The sequence below is a fragment of the Poromitra crassiceps genome (genome assembly GCF_964638095.1).
Source record: "Poromitra crassiceps genome assembly, chromosome: 1".
Classification (NCBI taxonomy): Eukaryota; Metazoa; Chordata; class Actinopteri; order Beryciformes; family Melamphaidae; genus Poromitra; species Poromitra crassiceps.
Window position 1 is genome coordinate 64014395 of NC_139623.1, and position 15071 is coordinate 64029465.

Genomic DNA, 15071 nt, shown 5'->3' on the forward strand with positions numbered 1-15071 from the left:
GGGAGAGGTTAGGTTTTGGGTTAGGGTCTGGGGGAAGTTAGCCTCTTTTTTCGGACTCGTGAGGTGTCGGACTCGTGAGGTATCGGACTCGTGCCATGGCACCTGAAGGAGAGAGGAGAGTGGTTGACGAAGCCACCCTGAACCTGTTCGTTTCCGACACTGAAGATGAGGACTTTGGTGGTTTCAGTACGCAGGAAGAAGAGGAAGACGAGGATTAGTGACTTGACTTCTCTGGTTACAGGTTTGCTGCACATATACGGTAGCCTATTGTTGTGTGATTTTGTCTGGGGATTAGTGACCTGACTTTTGTTTTGTTTTGTTGAAATGTTAATAAATGGGAGCTTCCCCAAACAGCGATCTCTTTCCCGACATTCCTCTCTGTGCACGAACCCTTTCATATGGTAATTAAACATCAAAACACCCGCGGCTTATAGTCCGGTGCGGCTTATAGAAGAAAAAAATAGTCAATTTTGGTCCCGCGGCTTATACACCGGTGCGTCTTATAGTCCGGAATTTACGGTAGATTTATTTTTATTTTTTGCTGATTCAACAACACAACATCCCTTTCCAATAGTGTAAAGTAAAAAATATTTTCAAGAGCAACAATTCTGCATTTGTTCCCTATATTTTGGTTATTTATTTATTGGGTGGTTTATTTATTTATGTATTTATTTATTCATTCATTCATTCATTCATTCATTCATTTAAGTCGAACAAGAGCCACAACAACTACCCAGGCCAGTAGCCATAAATGAGGCTCACTCAGTCATCACTGGCTAGTGGCTACGGAATACATATCGATATCAGACAAAGCCGAATTACAGTTGCAGTTATTTAACTCCGTTTTTGCTACATAGACCACCATAAGATGTGATTTGCATCCCCTCCAGACCAGAGGCCTGCCCTCAGTGCCCTGGTACATAGACACAGACTTTAAAAGCATAAAAAAGCATTGAGGTGACTTTCATGTTTTGGGGGCTCTCTCCTAGCACATGAAGGCTGAGTTTGGTAATCAACATCCAGGTAGAGGTGATCTCGACATCTCGGTGCTGGCGGGGTGTAAAACGGCATTACAGGCTGCTGCATGCCTGTCTCAGATAGGCATGCAGCAGCCTCTGCACCGGCGAAATTTCAACATGAAACTGAAATGGGGGGGGGGGGGGGGTGGCTCTCTGTATAATTCTTTGTTTTGACAAACATACATACCTGATTCACGTTGACTGACTGATATATCTGTCAGACTGTGTGCGCCTGTGCTGCTGCTGTCCGTCTGCATGTGTTTGCTCTGGCTGAGTGGAGTGCGCACTGCTGGAGTGGGTGGGGACGGGCCACGTGCGTTTTTGGGTTGGTGCCTTCAGGGGCGGTTTAGAAAAACACTGCTCCATGCAGAGGCCTATTACAAATGGTGCATTCAAGGCCAAGAGAGCTCGGAAAAGGCATTTCTCTTTGAATGCTGCCTTCAGTGACGGCATGGAAAGGGCAATTTCCATACAAAGCACCATTAGAAATGCATTCATGGTCAGGAAAGGGCACTTTTTATTTTATTTTTTCATGTGTCTGAGCTGTTTGTTTTGTTCATGTGTTGTTGGAATGAAAATGAAAAATGTATTATAAAAAAGAAAGAAAAAAGGCACCTTTTATAGACTGAAAAAAAGGCAGGGGCTCAAGCCCCCTTTCATGTCTATGTGTGCACGTGCCTGCTTGGGGTCAAGGCAGGCGACTCAGCTTGGCTCTGCAACCAGCTTTGTGTTAGCATGTTTCCACTGCAGATGCTTTGAGAGGTTTGATGTCGTACAGTAGCTAGCTGCTTCTGTCCAGGGCAACGTTTGCAGTGTCACATTCTTGTCCTTCCACGCAACAAATTCGAAGTAATGTGCGTATCTCCACCCCTCAAAGGTTGTTGTAGAAGGCATGCTTTTTGGCAGATTGCAATCCAATTATTACGGAGCATACCGCACTGTGCCCACTTCACTATACATGTAAGACGTTGTATTTGCGAGGGGTATTTACAGACCCCATCGCTGTATGTGGGTTTCTCTTATGGTTTACATTTCATTTCATTTTATTTTGTCCAATATTCAGATATTCCAGAATTGCATGTTGTGTTAAAATACATATTATTATTTCTATCTAACACTTTTTAGCCTCATTTAATTGTAAAACAGAGTGTAAAAAGTTATGCAAAGCCTTCTGGGAAATTTCAGAATTAATACTATTAATAGAAAAGTAATTTTCTATTTGTTTAAATACAATTGTTTCCACAAGTTTTCCTAATACAGGTAAAATACTGATTGGCCTACTGTTTGATCCAGTGAATGCTTCTTTTCTATTTTTCGGTAGAGCAGTCAGCTACCTTCCATACTTGAGGATAAATTTTTTCATTAAAACTTAAGTTAGAAATATAACATATAGGACTTGCTACAATTCCAGCCGACAGCTTTAAGAGTCTACTGTCTAGATTGTCATGACCACAGGGCTTTTCACATTTTAATTCAGACAATAGCTTTTCAATTGACCACATTAACCTAATTACATTTACACCTGGTTTTAATGTGTCTCCACTGTCCACATTGAGATCTGATTGCAATCGGATCAGGCAAGCTCCATAGCGTAGAGCTGAGCAGCAGGGAAAAAATAAAATAAAAAATAGCGGTGACTGTTGTTGTATGTGGAGAATGCATTTGCATTTCCACTTCTGTTCAATGTGGTCATAATGTGTCCCTGACCACCTCCAGAGGTGATTCGGCCAATCAGATCACAATCTGTCCTCAATGTGTCTGCTGCTGCTACATTTGCACCTGTACCTGTGGTACAGTGGTCAGGCACTATCCCACTGCAATCTGATCACCCAAAATACATTTTAACGCCAGGTGTAAATGGGGTCTAAGTGCCAATAAACTCTCAATTGGAATTCCTCAGACAAAGACACTCAAATTCCCAATGGAAGAAATATTAATGAAACTCACACATTCAAACCAACACAAATGAGAGTGTTTGAAGGCATCTAAAAGAGTTTTGGGAGCTTCTGTAAAGCAAGGTGGCTCACACTGCCGATCCAACGGGAGCTTTTTCTCCTGCCGGTTCCCAGCAGGAGACTCGACCAGAATCCTCCAGTGAGCTGTAACGACTGTGATGGGATGGATGTGGGAGACGGGTGGAGGAGGTTGGGAATGTTGCCATCTCTCTTCTTTTTTTGGGGAGCCAGAAGTGTCCATATTTGGACAAGAAGAGCTGCAGCGCTGCCTGCTATTGGTCCATGATTGGAAAGCTACGTGCTCACTGGACAGGCGATCTGTCAAATACACCCCAAAGCATTTATCGTCTATTTTACTCTAAATTGGACCATAATTGACCAAATTCAAGATTCAAGATAATTTGAATAGTTATAGTGAGTAAGCATGCTACAAGTGAGGAATTTGTCTTTGTGCAGTAAGCAAACAAAACAATCTCAAATTATAAAAAAAATGTGAAAATGCAAAGTAAAAGTCCTTTAAAGTGATGTGTGTGTGTGTAGCCGTTTTCCCACATGCGTACCGGAAAATTACCTGTAAGTCAATATCGGACATTTCCCTTCACACTTCGGCTCGCGCATGTGGGAATCTATCAGCGAATTTGCCTGTATGTTGGGGGGCGGGGGGAGCTTGTATGTATGTAGAGAAAGCAAATGCACGAAGCGAAATGTGGAAGTAGTTTGCTTTGATGTGCGCGAATGATTAGATGATGCACTTTGAAGAAGTTGGGATCCGTGTCTGAGAGAAATAGTTGCTGGTTCGATGTTTATCCGTTCACCTGCGTCGCGTTGAAGCACTTTTTACAGACTGGCTTCGTTTGATGTGTCCGGGCTTGCCTTGCCTTCGGAAATCAGCACGCCCACACATGAAGCTGACATAGGCTACCGCTCTTATTATCACAAGATCATTTCGCCAGTTTGCTTTAATGTGCGCGAATGATTAGATTATGCCCGCTGGAACATTAAGCAACGTGTGTAGGCTACACCTCGCCCATGAGAGAAGGACCGACCGCTGTCGCGGAAAATGACTGGACCCGTTTCCCACTTGGTCTCCCTTAAGAGCATACCGCTCTTCTGACTGGCTCGAAACTGGTGAAATCTCCGCGACGACGGGGTCGCGCTTATACCGGCACGACGACTTTCACACATGCAGGCATTAGACCACGTTCCGGTCATTTAGCGGTACAAAGCGCATGTGGGAAAACGGCTTGTGTGTGTGTGTGTGTGTGTGTGTGTGTGTATGTGTATATATATATATATATATATATATATATATATATATATATGGCAAATGGTTCTCGAGATACATGAAGGACAGACATACAGAAGTCGATCGGACGGACAGTCTTGGAGATACATGAAAGCTGTGATCTTATTGCTTGAATTGCACATAGTCGGACGAATAATTCTGGAGATAAACTGCTTTTTGTGTTGCCAGTAGGTGGCACTATGACTATGCATAAGTGCAAATTACATGAAATGTGGCACCGCACTCCATCGGGGTCTGAGCAGCGCACTCCCCAAGTTTGAAGTCAATCTTTTTGTATTGCCAGTAGGTGGTGCTATGTCAAATTGCACCAAATTCGGTACCGCACTACGCCGAGTTCGCCAGCAGCACACTCCCCAAGTTTGAAGTCAATCAGATTAATGGGTCTCAAGATAAACTGCTTTTTGTGTTGCCAGTAGATGGCGCTGTGCCGAATTGCACAAAATTCGGCAGTGCTCTATGTTTGGTTCCCAGCAGTACACTCCCCCAAGTTTGAAGTTGATCGGACTAATGGCTATCGAGATAGCATTAGAGCTTTTTCAATTTCATCCCAACTTAACATCTTTCTCGGAGAAAATGACATCCTAGACAAATTCCAATCAGGCTTCAGAAAGAACCACTCCACAGAATCTGCTCTCCTCAGGGTCTCCAATGACATTGTAATGGCATCAGATGCAGGTAAATGTGCAATTATGGTGCTATTAGATCTTAGCGCAGCTTTCGACATGGTAGATCACCGCATCATGTTAGACAGGCTTAGGGAGTGGGCGGGCATTTCAGGGACTGCCCTCCAGTGGTTTGCCTCGTATCTCAATGGGAGAAGCTTCTCAGTGGCCATGGGCCCTTTTAGGTCCAATAGGGCTCCCCTACCCTGCGGCCTGCCCCAGGGGTCCGTTCTGGCCCCTTTACTTTTTGCCCTGTACATGCTCCCTTTGGGCCTCTTAATCAGCAAGTTCAAGGGTGTTTCTTATCACTGCTATGCTGATGATATTCAGTTATACTTCTCCTTTAAGCCCGACAAGATAGAGGAAATTAGTACCCTACTTGGGTGTCTGTCAGCCATCGAGGAGTGGATGTTGTTGAGCAATTTCCTCCAACTCAATGCGGCAAAGACAGAAGTCCTTATTATAGCTTCTGATGACATCGCCTCTAGGGCAGCCAAGCGCTTGGGACCCCTAAGTGAAAATGTTCATCCAAACATCAGGAACTTGGGTGTAATCGTTGATCAGTCAATGCACCTTGAGAAGCATGTAAAAGCTCTGACACATACCTGTTTTTTCCACCTCAGGAACATCGCTAGACTCAGGCCTATTGTATCCGATGCAGAGATGGAATTGTCTGTTCATGCTTTTATATCATCGCGGCTAGACTACTGCAATTCCCTATTCACCTGCCTGAGCAAAGCATCAGTGAACCGGCTACAACTGGTCCAAAACGCCGCAGCTAGGCTGCTTACTAGGTCCAAAAAATCATCTCATATAACTCTCTGCCCACCAAACACAAAGTCATCTAGCCTCTGCCCACCAAACACAAAGTCATCCAGCCTCTGTCCACCAAACACAAAGTCATCCAGCCTCTGCCCACCAAACACAAAGTCATCCAGCCTCTGCCTACCAAACACAAAGTCATCCAGCCTCTGTCCACCAAACACAAAGTCATCCAGCCTCTGCCTACCAAACACAAAGTCATCCAGCCTCTGCCCACCAAACACAAAGTCATCCAGCCTCTGCCCACCAAACACAAAGTCATCCAGCCTCTGTCCACCAAACACAAAGTCATCCAGCCTCTGCCCACCAAACACAAAGTCATCCAGCCTCTGCCTACCAAACACAAAGTCATGCAGCCTCTGCCCACCAAACACAAAGTCATGCAGCCTCTGCCTACCAAACACAAAGTCATGCAGCCTCTGCCCACCAAACACAAAGTCATGCAGCCTCTGCCCACCAAACACAAAGTCATGCAGCCTCTGCCTACCAAACACAAAGTCATGCAGCCTCTGCCTACCAAACACAAAGTCATCCAGCCTCTGTCCACCAAACACAAAGTCATGCAGCCTCTGCCTACCAAACACAAAGTCATCCAGCCTCTGTCCACCAAACACAAAGTCATCCAGCCTCTGCCCACCAAACACAGTCATCCAGCCTCTGCCCACCAAACACAAAGTCATCCAGCCTCTGCCTACCAAACACAAAGTCATCCAGCCTCTGCCTACCAAACACAAACTCATCCAGCCTCTGCCTACCAAACACAAACTCATCCAGCCTCTGCCTACCAAACACAAAGTCATGCAGCCTCTGCCTACCAAACACAAAGTCATGCAGCCTCTGCCTACCAAACACAAAGTCATGCAGCCTCTGCCTACCAAACACAAAGTCATGCAGCCTCTGCCTACCAAACACAAAGTCATCCAGCCTCTGCCCACCAAACACAAAGTCATGCAGCCTCTGCCCACCAAACACAAAGTCATCCAGCCTCTGCCCACTAAACACAAAGTCATGCAGCCTCTGTCTACCAAACACAAAGTCATGCAGCCTCTGTCAACCAAACACAAAGTCATGCAGCCTCTGTCCACCAGAGGGGGGTGGGCTAGGATTGGGGTGCTGCCATGTGGCACGAAACCCTCAAATATAATCTGAATATGTATTAATAAATAATAACTAGGGACAGGCAGAATAACCAGAATAACCGTCACTGGGGAGTCGTAGCCGTGGCCGGAGACTCAGCAGTCTCTTTACGATCCTCCGCTCAAACAGATGGCCCGAAAACAAAATTGGCCAGCTACCAGCATTTTTAACATTCACTCATTAGACTTATTTTAAGAATGTCTAGGAAGAAGCTGTTATGCACCAGTGGGTCAGAATTTGTTTAATGACACTGCATTGTTGCATTAACTGGGCATCTTGTGCGGGCTCGCTCCTGCCCTGCAACTCGCCGAGCTGGCCCTGCAGCTGCAGTCTCTCTCGTGACTCTGCGTGTGTGAGTGAATTTATGACATCACTGATGATGTCATCAGTGGGATTTATGACATCACTGATGATGTCATCAGTTGATTTATGACATCACTGAATGCCTATTTATGACATCACTGATGACATCATCACTGATGGCATCATCACTGATGACATCACTGATACATCATCAGTGACATCACTGAACTATAGCCTTGTGTGTGAGTGAATTTATGACATCACTGATGTCACAATGCCTATGTATGACATCACTGATGACATCAGTCACTGATGATGTCATCATCTGAACTATAGTCTTGCGTGTGAGTAATTCACTGATGATGTCATTTATGACATCACTCATGAGTGGGACAGACAGAAACAGACAGAGCCCAGACAGACAGACAGACAGACAGACAGACAGACAGACAGACAGGCAGACAGAGCCCCAGCTCCCATTTATATACTGATGATACTAGGCATCTCACGCACTATGCATGCTCGATTTCTAGGCTCGCCCACCCTGCAGCTCGGCTGTTGCGTGGCTTCGCCTGCCCTATTGGCGCATGCGCGATGTCTCGATCCCTCTCTCTCCCTCAGTCTCCCTCTCTCTCCCTCAGTCTCCCTTACCTCTCTCTCACTCTCCCTCAGTCACTCTCGTCTCCCTCTTTCTCTCCCTCAGTCTCTCCCCCCTCTCTCTAACTCACCTCTCTCTATCTCCCTCTCCCTCAGTATCTCCCCCCCTCCCTCTCTCCCTCAGTCGCTCTCGTGTGTGTGGGTGTCACTGATTACATCATCAGTGATGTCACAATGCATATGTATGACAACACTGATGACATCATCACTGATGGCATCGGCCCCGGGGATCATGAATAGGATTTAACAGTGGTTCTCAACAGAGCACCAGCGCTCCTTGAGGGGATTCCAGGGGTTCCCCAACAAATTGATGAATTGTTAAAGTTCAGCATTATTTCATAAGAAGTTAACACAATTGGGGAATAAAGCAGAATGACTGTTATCTTTCTCCATACAGTACAGACAGTCATGGGATTCAGGCAAGCAGCTATATCTAGTAGCTCCATTCGTGAAGCCAATGTGGAAATTTCTTGAACCTACATTCTTTCGAATGGCCTGCAGGAGGCCACTGGCTGCAAAAAGAAGTCAAATTATATTATATCCGCTTTTTTATTATATGGAGGTCAATGGGAAAATGGAGGTCAAACCCAAATTCTCACTTGATGACCTCAGTAAACAGGTAACACTTTATAATAACGTTCAGTCGTAAGTAATTTATAAGCCTTTAGTTAATGATGAACCAACAATTTACAAAACATGTAAAGCGAATAGGACCAATCAGCGTGACATCACTTGACACCCAGAAATGCGGAACCCTGCGGTTCTACTGTATACATGACATCGCTTATATTTTGACATTCTGAGTGAGAGCAGAAGTAGCTCAACAGTTTGATGTATAATATATGCATGTCGTGTTAAAGTTGTGTGAACTGTCGCAGTTTTTAAAATGTAAACAGAGTTAGCCGGCTAGAGTCAGACAATCAAGCCTCGCGCCACTTGGGCTCCATTGCCGTTCCATTGCCGTTGCCACCCAGTTTACCAAAATGCTGCTTGGCTGATCCCTCATATAAGAATAAGGATAAGCAGGGATGCAAGCTGTGTCTGCCCCCTGGTATCTCTCACTTTTTTAACTATCCATAACTTTGCATCCCTGAATAAGAGTCTAATAATCATTGTCATTGTGTTTTATCTGGAGACTAAGCAGCCATAGGCTTTTGGTTGTATTGAAGCCTTTATTTTTATGCCTCCGCCGCCGGCGATAGCCAGGCCGGAGGCATTATGGATCCGGGTTGTCCGTCCGTCCGTACGTCCGTACGATGTTCGTTAACGCGATATCTGAGGAACGCCTTGACAGAATTTCATCAAATTTGCCTCAAACATTGACTTAGACTCAATGATGATCTGATTAGATTTTGGTGGTCAAAGGTCAAAGGTCAAGGTCACTGTGAGCTCTCGAACGCCATTTTCAAGCTTGTTAACGCGATATCTCAGGAATGCCTTGACGGAATTTCATCAAATTTGCCTCAAACATTAACTTGGCCTCAAAGATGAACTGATTACATTTTGGTGGTCAAAGGTCAAAGGTCAAGGTCACTGTGACCTCTCGAATGCCATTTTCAGGCTTGTTAACGCGATATCTCTTGATGGAATTTCTTCCAATTTGCCTCAAACGTCCACTTGGACTCAAGGATGACCTGATTACATTTCGGTGGTCAAAGTTCAAGGCCACTGTGACCTCACACACCCAATTTCCAAGCTCTGTAATGCAACATCTCAGGAGTGCCTTGACGGAATTTCTTCCAATTTGCCTCAAATGGTGATTTGGACTCAAGAATGAACTAATGGTGGAGGCATAAGTCCACGTTGCGGTCGCTCTAGTTTGTATTGAGTGATACACTTTACTAAAACTCATATATCATATTATAATACCCCAGGTGTGTATAAACAAAAATGTGAAATTATTATTCGGTATCGTATCTGTTATCGGACAGGATATTTACCGGTTATCGTATCGGCTGAAAGAATCCCCCCCAAAGTCTATAAATCCCCCCTATCGGAAGAACATAAGAGGGGAATTCCCCCCCAGTTTGCAAAGTGAATTTTATGCCCTGCGTCTAGTCTATGGATTCTGGACATAATCGAAGAGACAAAATCTCATCAAATGGGGGTCTGTGGCTGTAATGTGGTATAAATGAATGATGTGCAAAGGGTTGAGAGTCACTGCAATATACTTACTGTCAATTCTTCTCATTGTATATTATTATACTTGTGTCTCAGGCACAATGCTGCATACAAGCCTGTTAGTTATGTGGTTTAGTTCAGTCAGCTCACCTTGAAACAAACAAAACAACAAACACATCACAGCCCTGCTCACATCAGCTCCTTCTGAGATACTAAAACTCAACAGGGGGGTTGTCCTGAAGGTTTTGCATCCTGCACCACAGACTGCACCACGCACGCGCGCGTGCTGACACCTTATAGGCTTTCACAGCACGTATGTATACAGAACAGACCTCTACTGGTTCTCAAGCATTTTCACATCAAGGACCCCTAAACTGACACAAATTAGACCACGGACCCCCATTTTATAAGATTTTCTCCTAGGGTCCCCCAGATTTTTTGTTTTTAGATGTTTTATTACAGAAAGTGTATGAAACCCATGACCAAAATAGTCATACATTCTGTCATTGTGTTACTAAGAGTTGGAATGGAAATAAATTATCCCCTTTTTTCCCGGGGCCCCCCTGGACCTGAGAACCACTGCTCGAACAGAATAACTGGTTCACACCCATCATGTTCAGATCACTATTTGGACTGTTACAGTGTGTTTTCTGCTTCACTGTGTTGGTTTTTCCAGGTGATAACAATGACCTTTGAACTCTAGTGCCACCAAATAACACAGATACCCCTTGCCAAAACACAAGGGGTTATATGTAGCAGCAGACAGAAAGTGTAGGCTACTGTAGCAGAACTGGTTCATATTCAGCTATTTCCCCTGGCATGAACACCAAAACATTTGTTTTGATTCCACACTCTCCACAGTGTGAAACACTATTCCTCCTGTCTGATCTAAAGTCTGTGTCTCCCTCAGGATCATTCAATGCCAACCTGCGTCCACCTGAAACCTTCTTCAAGGTGATTTTCTGGCTGGGATACTTCAACAGCTGCCTGAACCCCATCATCTACCCCTGCTACAGCCGGGAATTCAAACAGGTACTACTAATCTACATAATCAAGTTGAAGTTGTCTGTGTGTCTGTATGCATGGCTGTCTTCTATGCACGCCAACACCGCAGGTCGGATTGGCCTGAAAATTTGCATGGAGGTGGGTTATGATCCGGGGAACGTCATGAAACTACCTGGAAATCTGGCATCTGGAGGACTGCTCCAAACGTATTTTCATTGTACTTGTACAGTGACAATAAAGTTATTTACTTTTTGGGAGGGTCATGGGCACGTCATCAAGTCCTGGAACAACCTGGAAAGTCCTGGAAAGTCCTGGAAAACACCTCACGCTCACCCCAGGACGAAATGGTCTGAAATTTTGCCTGTCGGGGGTTATAATCCGGGGAAGGTCATGGGCCCAGCATCAAGTCCTGGAACCACCTGGAAAGTCCTGGAAAACACCTCACACCCACACCCATGTCGGATTGAGCTGACATTTTGCATGGCGGGGGGTTATGATCTGGGGAAGTCATGGGCAGGTCATCAAGTCCTGGAACCACCTGGAAGGTCCTGGAAAATCTTGGAAACCACCTTACTCGCACCCCAGGTCAGATTGGACTGAAAATTTGCATGGCAGTTATGACCCGGGGACAGTCAGGCAGGTTGTGTACTCCTGGAAACTATCTAGCCTGGTAAACCAGCCGGTCACGTGAACTCACATTTCATTTCGTTCTGCGGGACCGTCTGGCCTCAAGCCCTGGAGGGCTTTAAGCAAAAACTGCCAAGTGGAAGAACCGATCAGCGACTGCGCTCAGTGCGCTATGATTGACAGCGCAAGTTGGCCAATCAGGAACGCCACTAGCACTGCCCTAACAAAACAATAATGGCCGCCTCCTTGCCAGTCCGTCTCGAGGAGTAATGTCAATAAAGTGCAGTTATTGCAGAAATAGACTCAATAACAATTAAACAAGTAGCCTACAGCAATATGCAACAGCGGAGTTTCTCGGCGGAAAATGAGTTTTGCCATTCTCCCGAGTGGATTTGGGTTTGACTGAATCCAACGCTGATTGGCTTAAGGAGTTGTCTGTCAAGGCAAGTACACCCGCTCAACCTCCGCCCACTGCTAAACACTGGGAGAAAGCTTAAGGCCAGAAATGAAATGTGAGTTCACGTGACCGGCTGGTTTACCAGGCTAGAAACCATCTGGACACCACCACAGTTTTCCGCCCTAGCAAAAGGCGCAGTTGTATTGCTTTGTGCCTACTTAACCCGGGCAACGCCGGGTACATTGCTAGTATATTATACAGTACTACTGCTGCTGCCACCACTCCTAGTGCTACTACTGCTACGATGGCACGGTGGCTCAGTGGTTAGCGCTGTTGCCTCACAGCAAGAAGGTCCCGGGTTCGAACCCCGGTCCGTCCCAGGCCCTTTCTGTGTGGAGTTTGCATGTTCTCTCCGGGTGCTCTGGTTTCCTCCCACCATCAAAGACATGTATGGTAGGGGAGTTGGTCCCTGGGCGCTGCACTGCGGCTGCAAACTGTGCTCCTAGTTCTAGGAAGGTTCCTAGTAGAGGATGGGTCAAATGCAGAGGATGAATTTCCCCATGGGGTTAAATAAAGGATAACTTTAACTTTAACTACTACATTACTCCTTGGCGTCACTTTTTAACACACCGGGTACCCTTCTTTTTTGCGTCACTTTTTAACACACCGGGTACCCTTCTTTTTTGTTACTCCCACGTCTGAAATCAATGCCAAGGACACTGTGGTTCGTGTGGCAGACATAATTTTACCTTGAACAGGGTTAATCTCCCAGCATTTTTAAAGTACATTTCAACCACATTACATTTTTCTTATTTAATCATCACCAAACCGTTTCTCTAACCTTAACCAAGTTGTTTTAGTTGCCTAACCATAACTGTAACATAAGATGCTGGATATGGGGGGGTACGGTGGTGCAGTGGTAAGCGCTGTCGCCTCACAGCTCGAAGGTCCTGGGTTTGATTCCCACCTGGGACGCTGTGAACGCTGAAGGAATGCATGCCCGTCCACATGTCCTCGAGGACCCGGGTGGGGTCGTCAAAAGGGCCCTTCTGTGTGGAGTTTGCATTTCTGTGTGGAGTTTGCATGTTCTCCCCGTGCCTCCCGGGGGTTTCCTTCATATAGGAACCCCCTTCACCAAAACATGCAATATCCTGGTTGCTGATGTGGTTCCTCCTCTGGTCGTTAAGGGTGCCTGTTCAGAGGGAGGGGAACTCGTTGGAATAGCGTGATCCTCCCACGTGCTATGTCCTACCGGTGAAGCTTCCTCTGTCAGGTGAAAAGAAGCGGCTGGCTAACTGCCCATGTCTCGGAGGAAGCATGGAGCCAGTTTTCGGCTCTCCCCAGATCGGCAGAGGGTGGACCACAACCAGGATAAATAAATTAAAATTAGCACTAATGGGGGATAAAAATGGGATAAAAAATTTGGGAAAAAATATATAAAAAAAGAAAGAAAAATAAATTGCTGGATATGGTCTCATAGCGTCGAAAAATGATGAAAAAGTGTGTTGTGATCCCAAAGAGGGTCCGGACCAAATTTGACAAGTTGAGAGTGAGAATGTGTTTATTGTGTTTTACTTTCACTCCACCAGCTCCTTCCCTCATAACGATGCCATGCTGCTGTTTGGTCGATCTCTTTTGGATTGGATCTCTTTGTGTCTCTTCAGGCCTTCATCCGCATCCTGCGCTGCCAGTGGAAGAAGAAGAAGAAGGGCTGGCAGGCTTACTACAACTACCGCTCCCACCAGGGCTCCAACAACTCCTCCTGTCTGAACGGTAGCCAGCAGACCCTGTCCTCCGTCAACCCCAGCCCCCGCTGTGTGGCCTCCCGCCTGGGCCCCTCGCCCTGGACCAGAGGGGGGTCCTCGTCCTCCGCCTCCTCGCAGCACAGCAGCCCCTTCCCCGGGCCCGTGGCCCACCGAGGGGCTCTCCCCGGGATCGCTGGAGGAAGAGGGAGGGGGCAGCCAGTGTCCCCTCTGGCTATCGGCGGGCCGGGGTTAAAGGTCGGGACGGGGTTAAAGGTCGGGACGGGGTCGGGCGTGTTGGTGAACGGAAAGAGTGGAAAGCTGGAGGGGAAACCAGAGTCCCAACTGTGACTGGCGGAGCTCGTTGTGTGGGTGAAACATGAACTGGGATCAGAGTAACTCACACGTTGTACCTCTGGAGAGGGACTTGCTCCCTCGGGACTCAAGAAGGATTTCCACCATGCAACGTCTCCACTCCGTCTCCCTGCCCTCCCCGCCGTGCCCAGCTTTGACCAGGCAATTGCTGCTGCTGCAGAGTGTCAGCAGGCTTTCTCCTTCCATGTGGCGCTGAAAGAATGTGGAAAGAACGGAGCAAGACTTGGCAGAACGCGACACCAACTCTGCCAAGGATTGGGGGTTCAATCCCACTGGGGCTACTGAAAGCTGACCGAGTGACTCCCAGTACTGTTGACTGAAATAATGTACCAGATGGATTATGATGCCAGCCTGAATAGGAGTTATAAGTTGTAATACAAATAAGTGGCAGAGGTCAAATCAGCCACCTCTCCAACCCTGGGACCAGCTGCAGAAACCTGGTTTGAGACTGATCTAAGCCTTTGACTGGTCTTTCTACCACTGATAACAACAGTGTAGCCATGATGAACACTGGAGTTCAATGATGAATCCAACTCATGGCAGCATATGGGGATCTGCTTCTGGGGAAAAGCTAGTGAGACATTTAGACGTTTAAACTGGTTGAACATCAGCACTTTTAAGTCAAAGCCATAGACCGTATAATAATATGGATGTAGTTACCATTATGTCACTCATTGGTTTTGGACTCGCGTTTTGAAGCCTCGAGGTTGGCATTTTTACTGTTGCCATCTTGGAGCCAGAAGTGATGTGAATTTGGACAAGAAGAGCTGCAGCGTGGCCTGCTATTGGTCCCTGATTAGCGAGCTGCATGATAACTGGACAGGTGACCTGTCAATCACACCCCAAAACATAGTCTTTTTTATCATCTATTTTACTCTAAATGGGACTATAATTTACTAAATGAACATCATGCTGTATTGAAGAAGACTTGAAACTGGCGATT

The 15071-nt window shown here is 46.2% G+C and overlaps 1 protein-coding gene across 1 annotated transcript in view; it reads left to right on the forward strand.

Annotated features, from left to right (window-relative positions):
- The window catches only part of LOC310790272 (alpha-1A adrenergic receptor-like), a gene marked incomplete at both ends in the record, with an annotated part of 78483 nt that extends 64379 nt beyond the window's left edge, over positions 1 to 14104 (forward strand). The window contains 2 exons of the mRNA XM_083651942.1: positions 10893 to 11014; positions 13676 to 14104. Of these exons, the coding sequence (XP_083508068.1) occupies positions 10893 to 11014; positions 13676 to 14104 (551 nt within the window). The remainder of the gene's footprint in view (positions 1 to 10892; positions 11015 to 13675) is intronic.
- Positions 14105 to 15071: the final 967 nt, after the last annotated feature.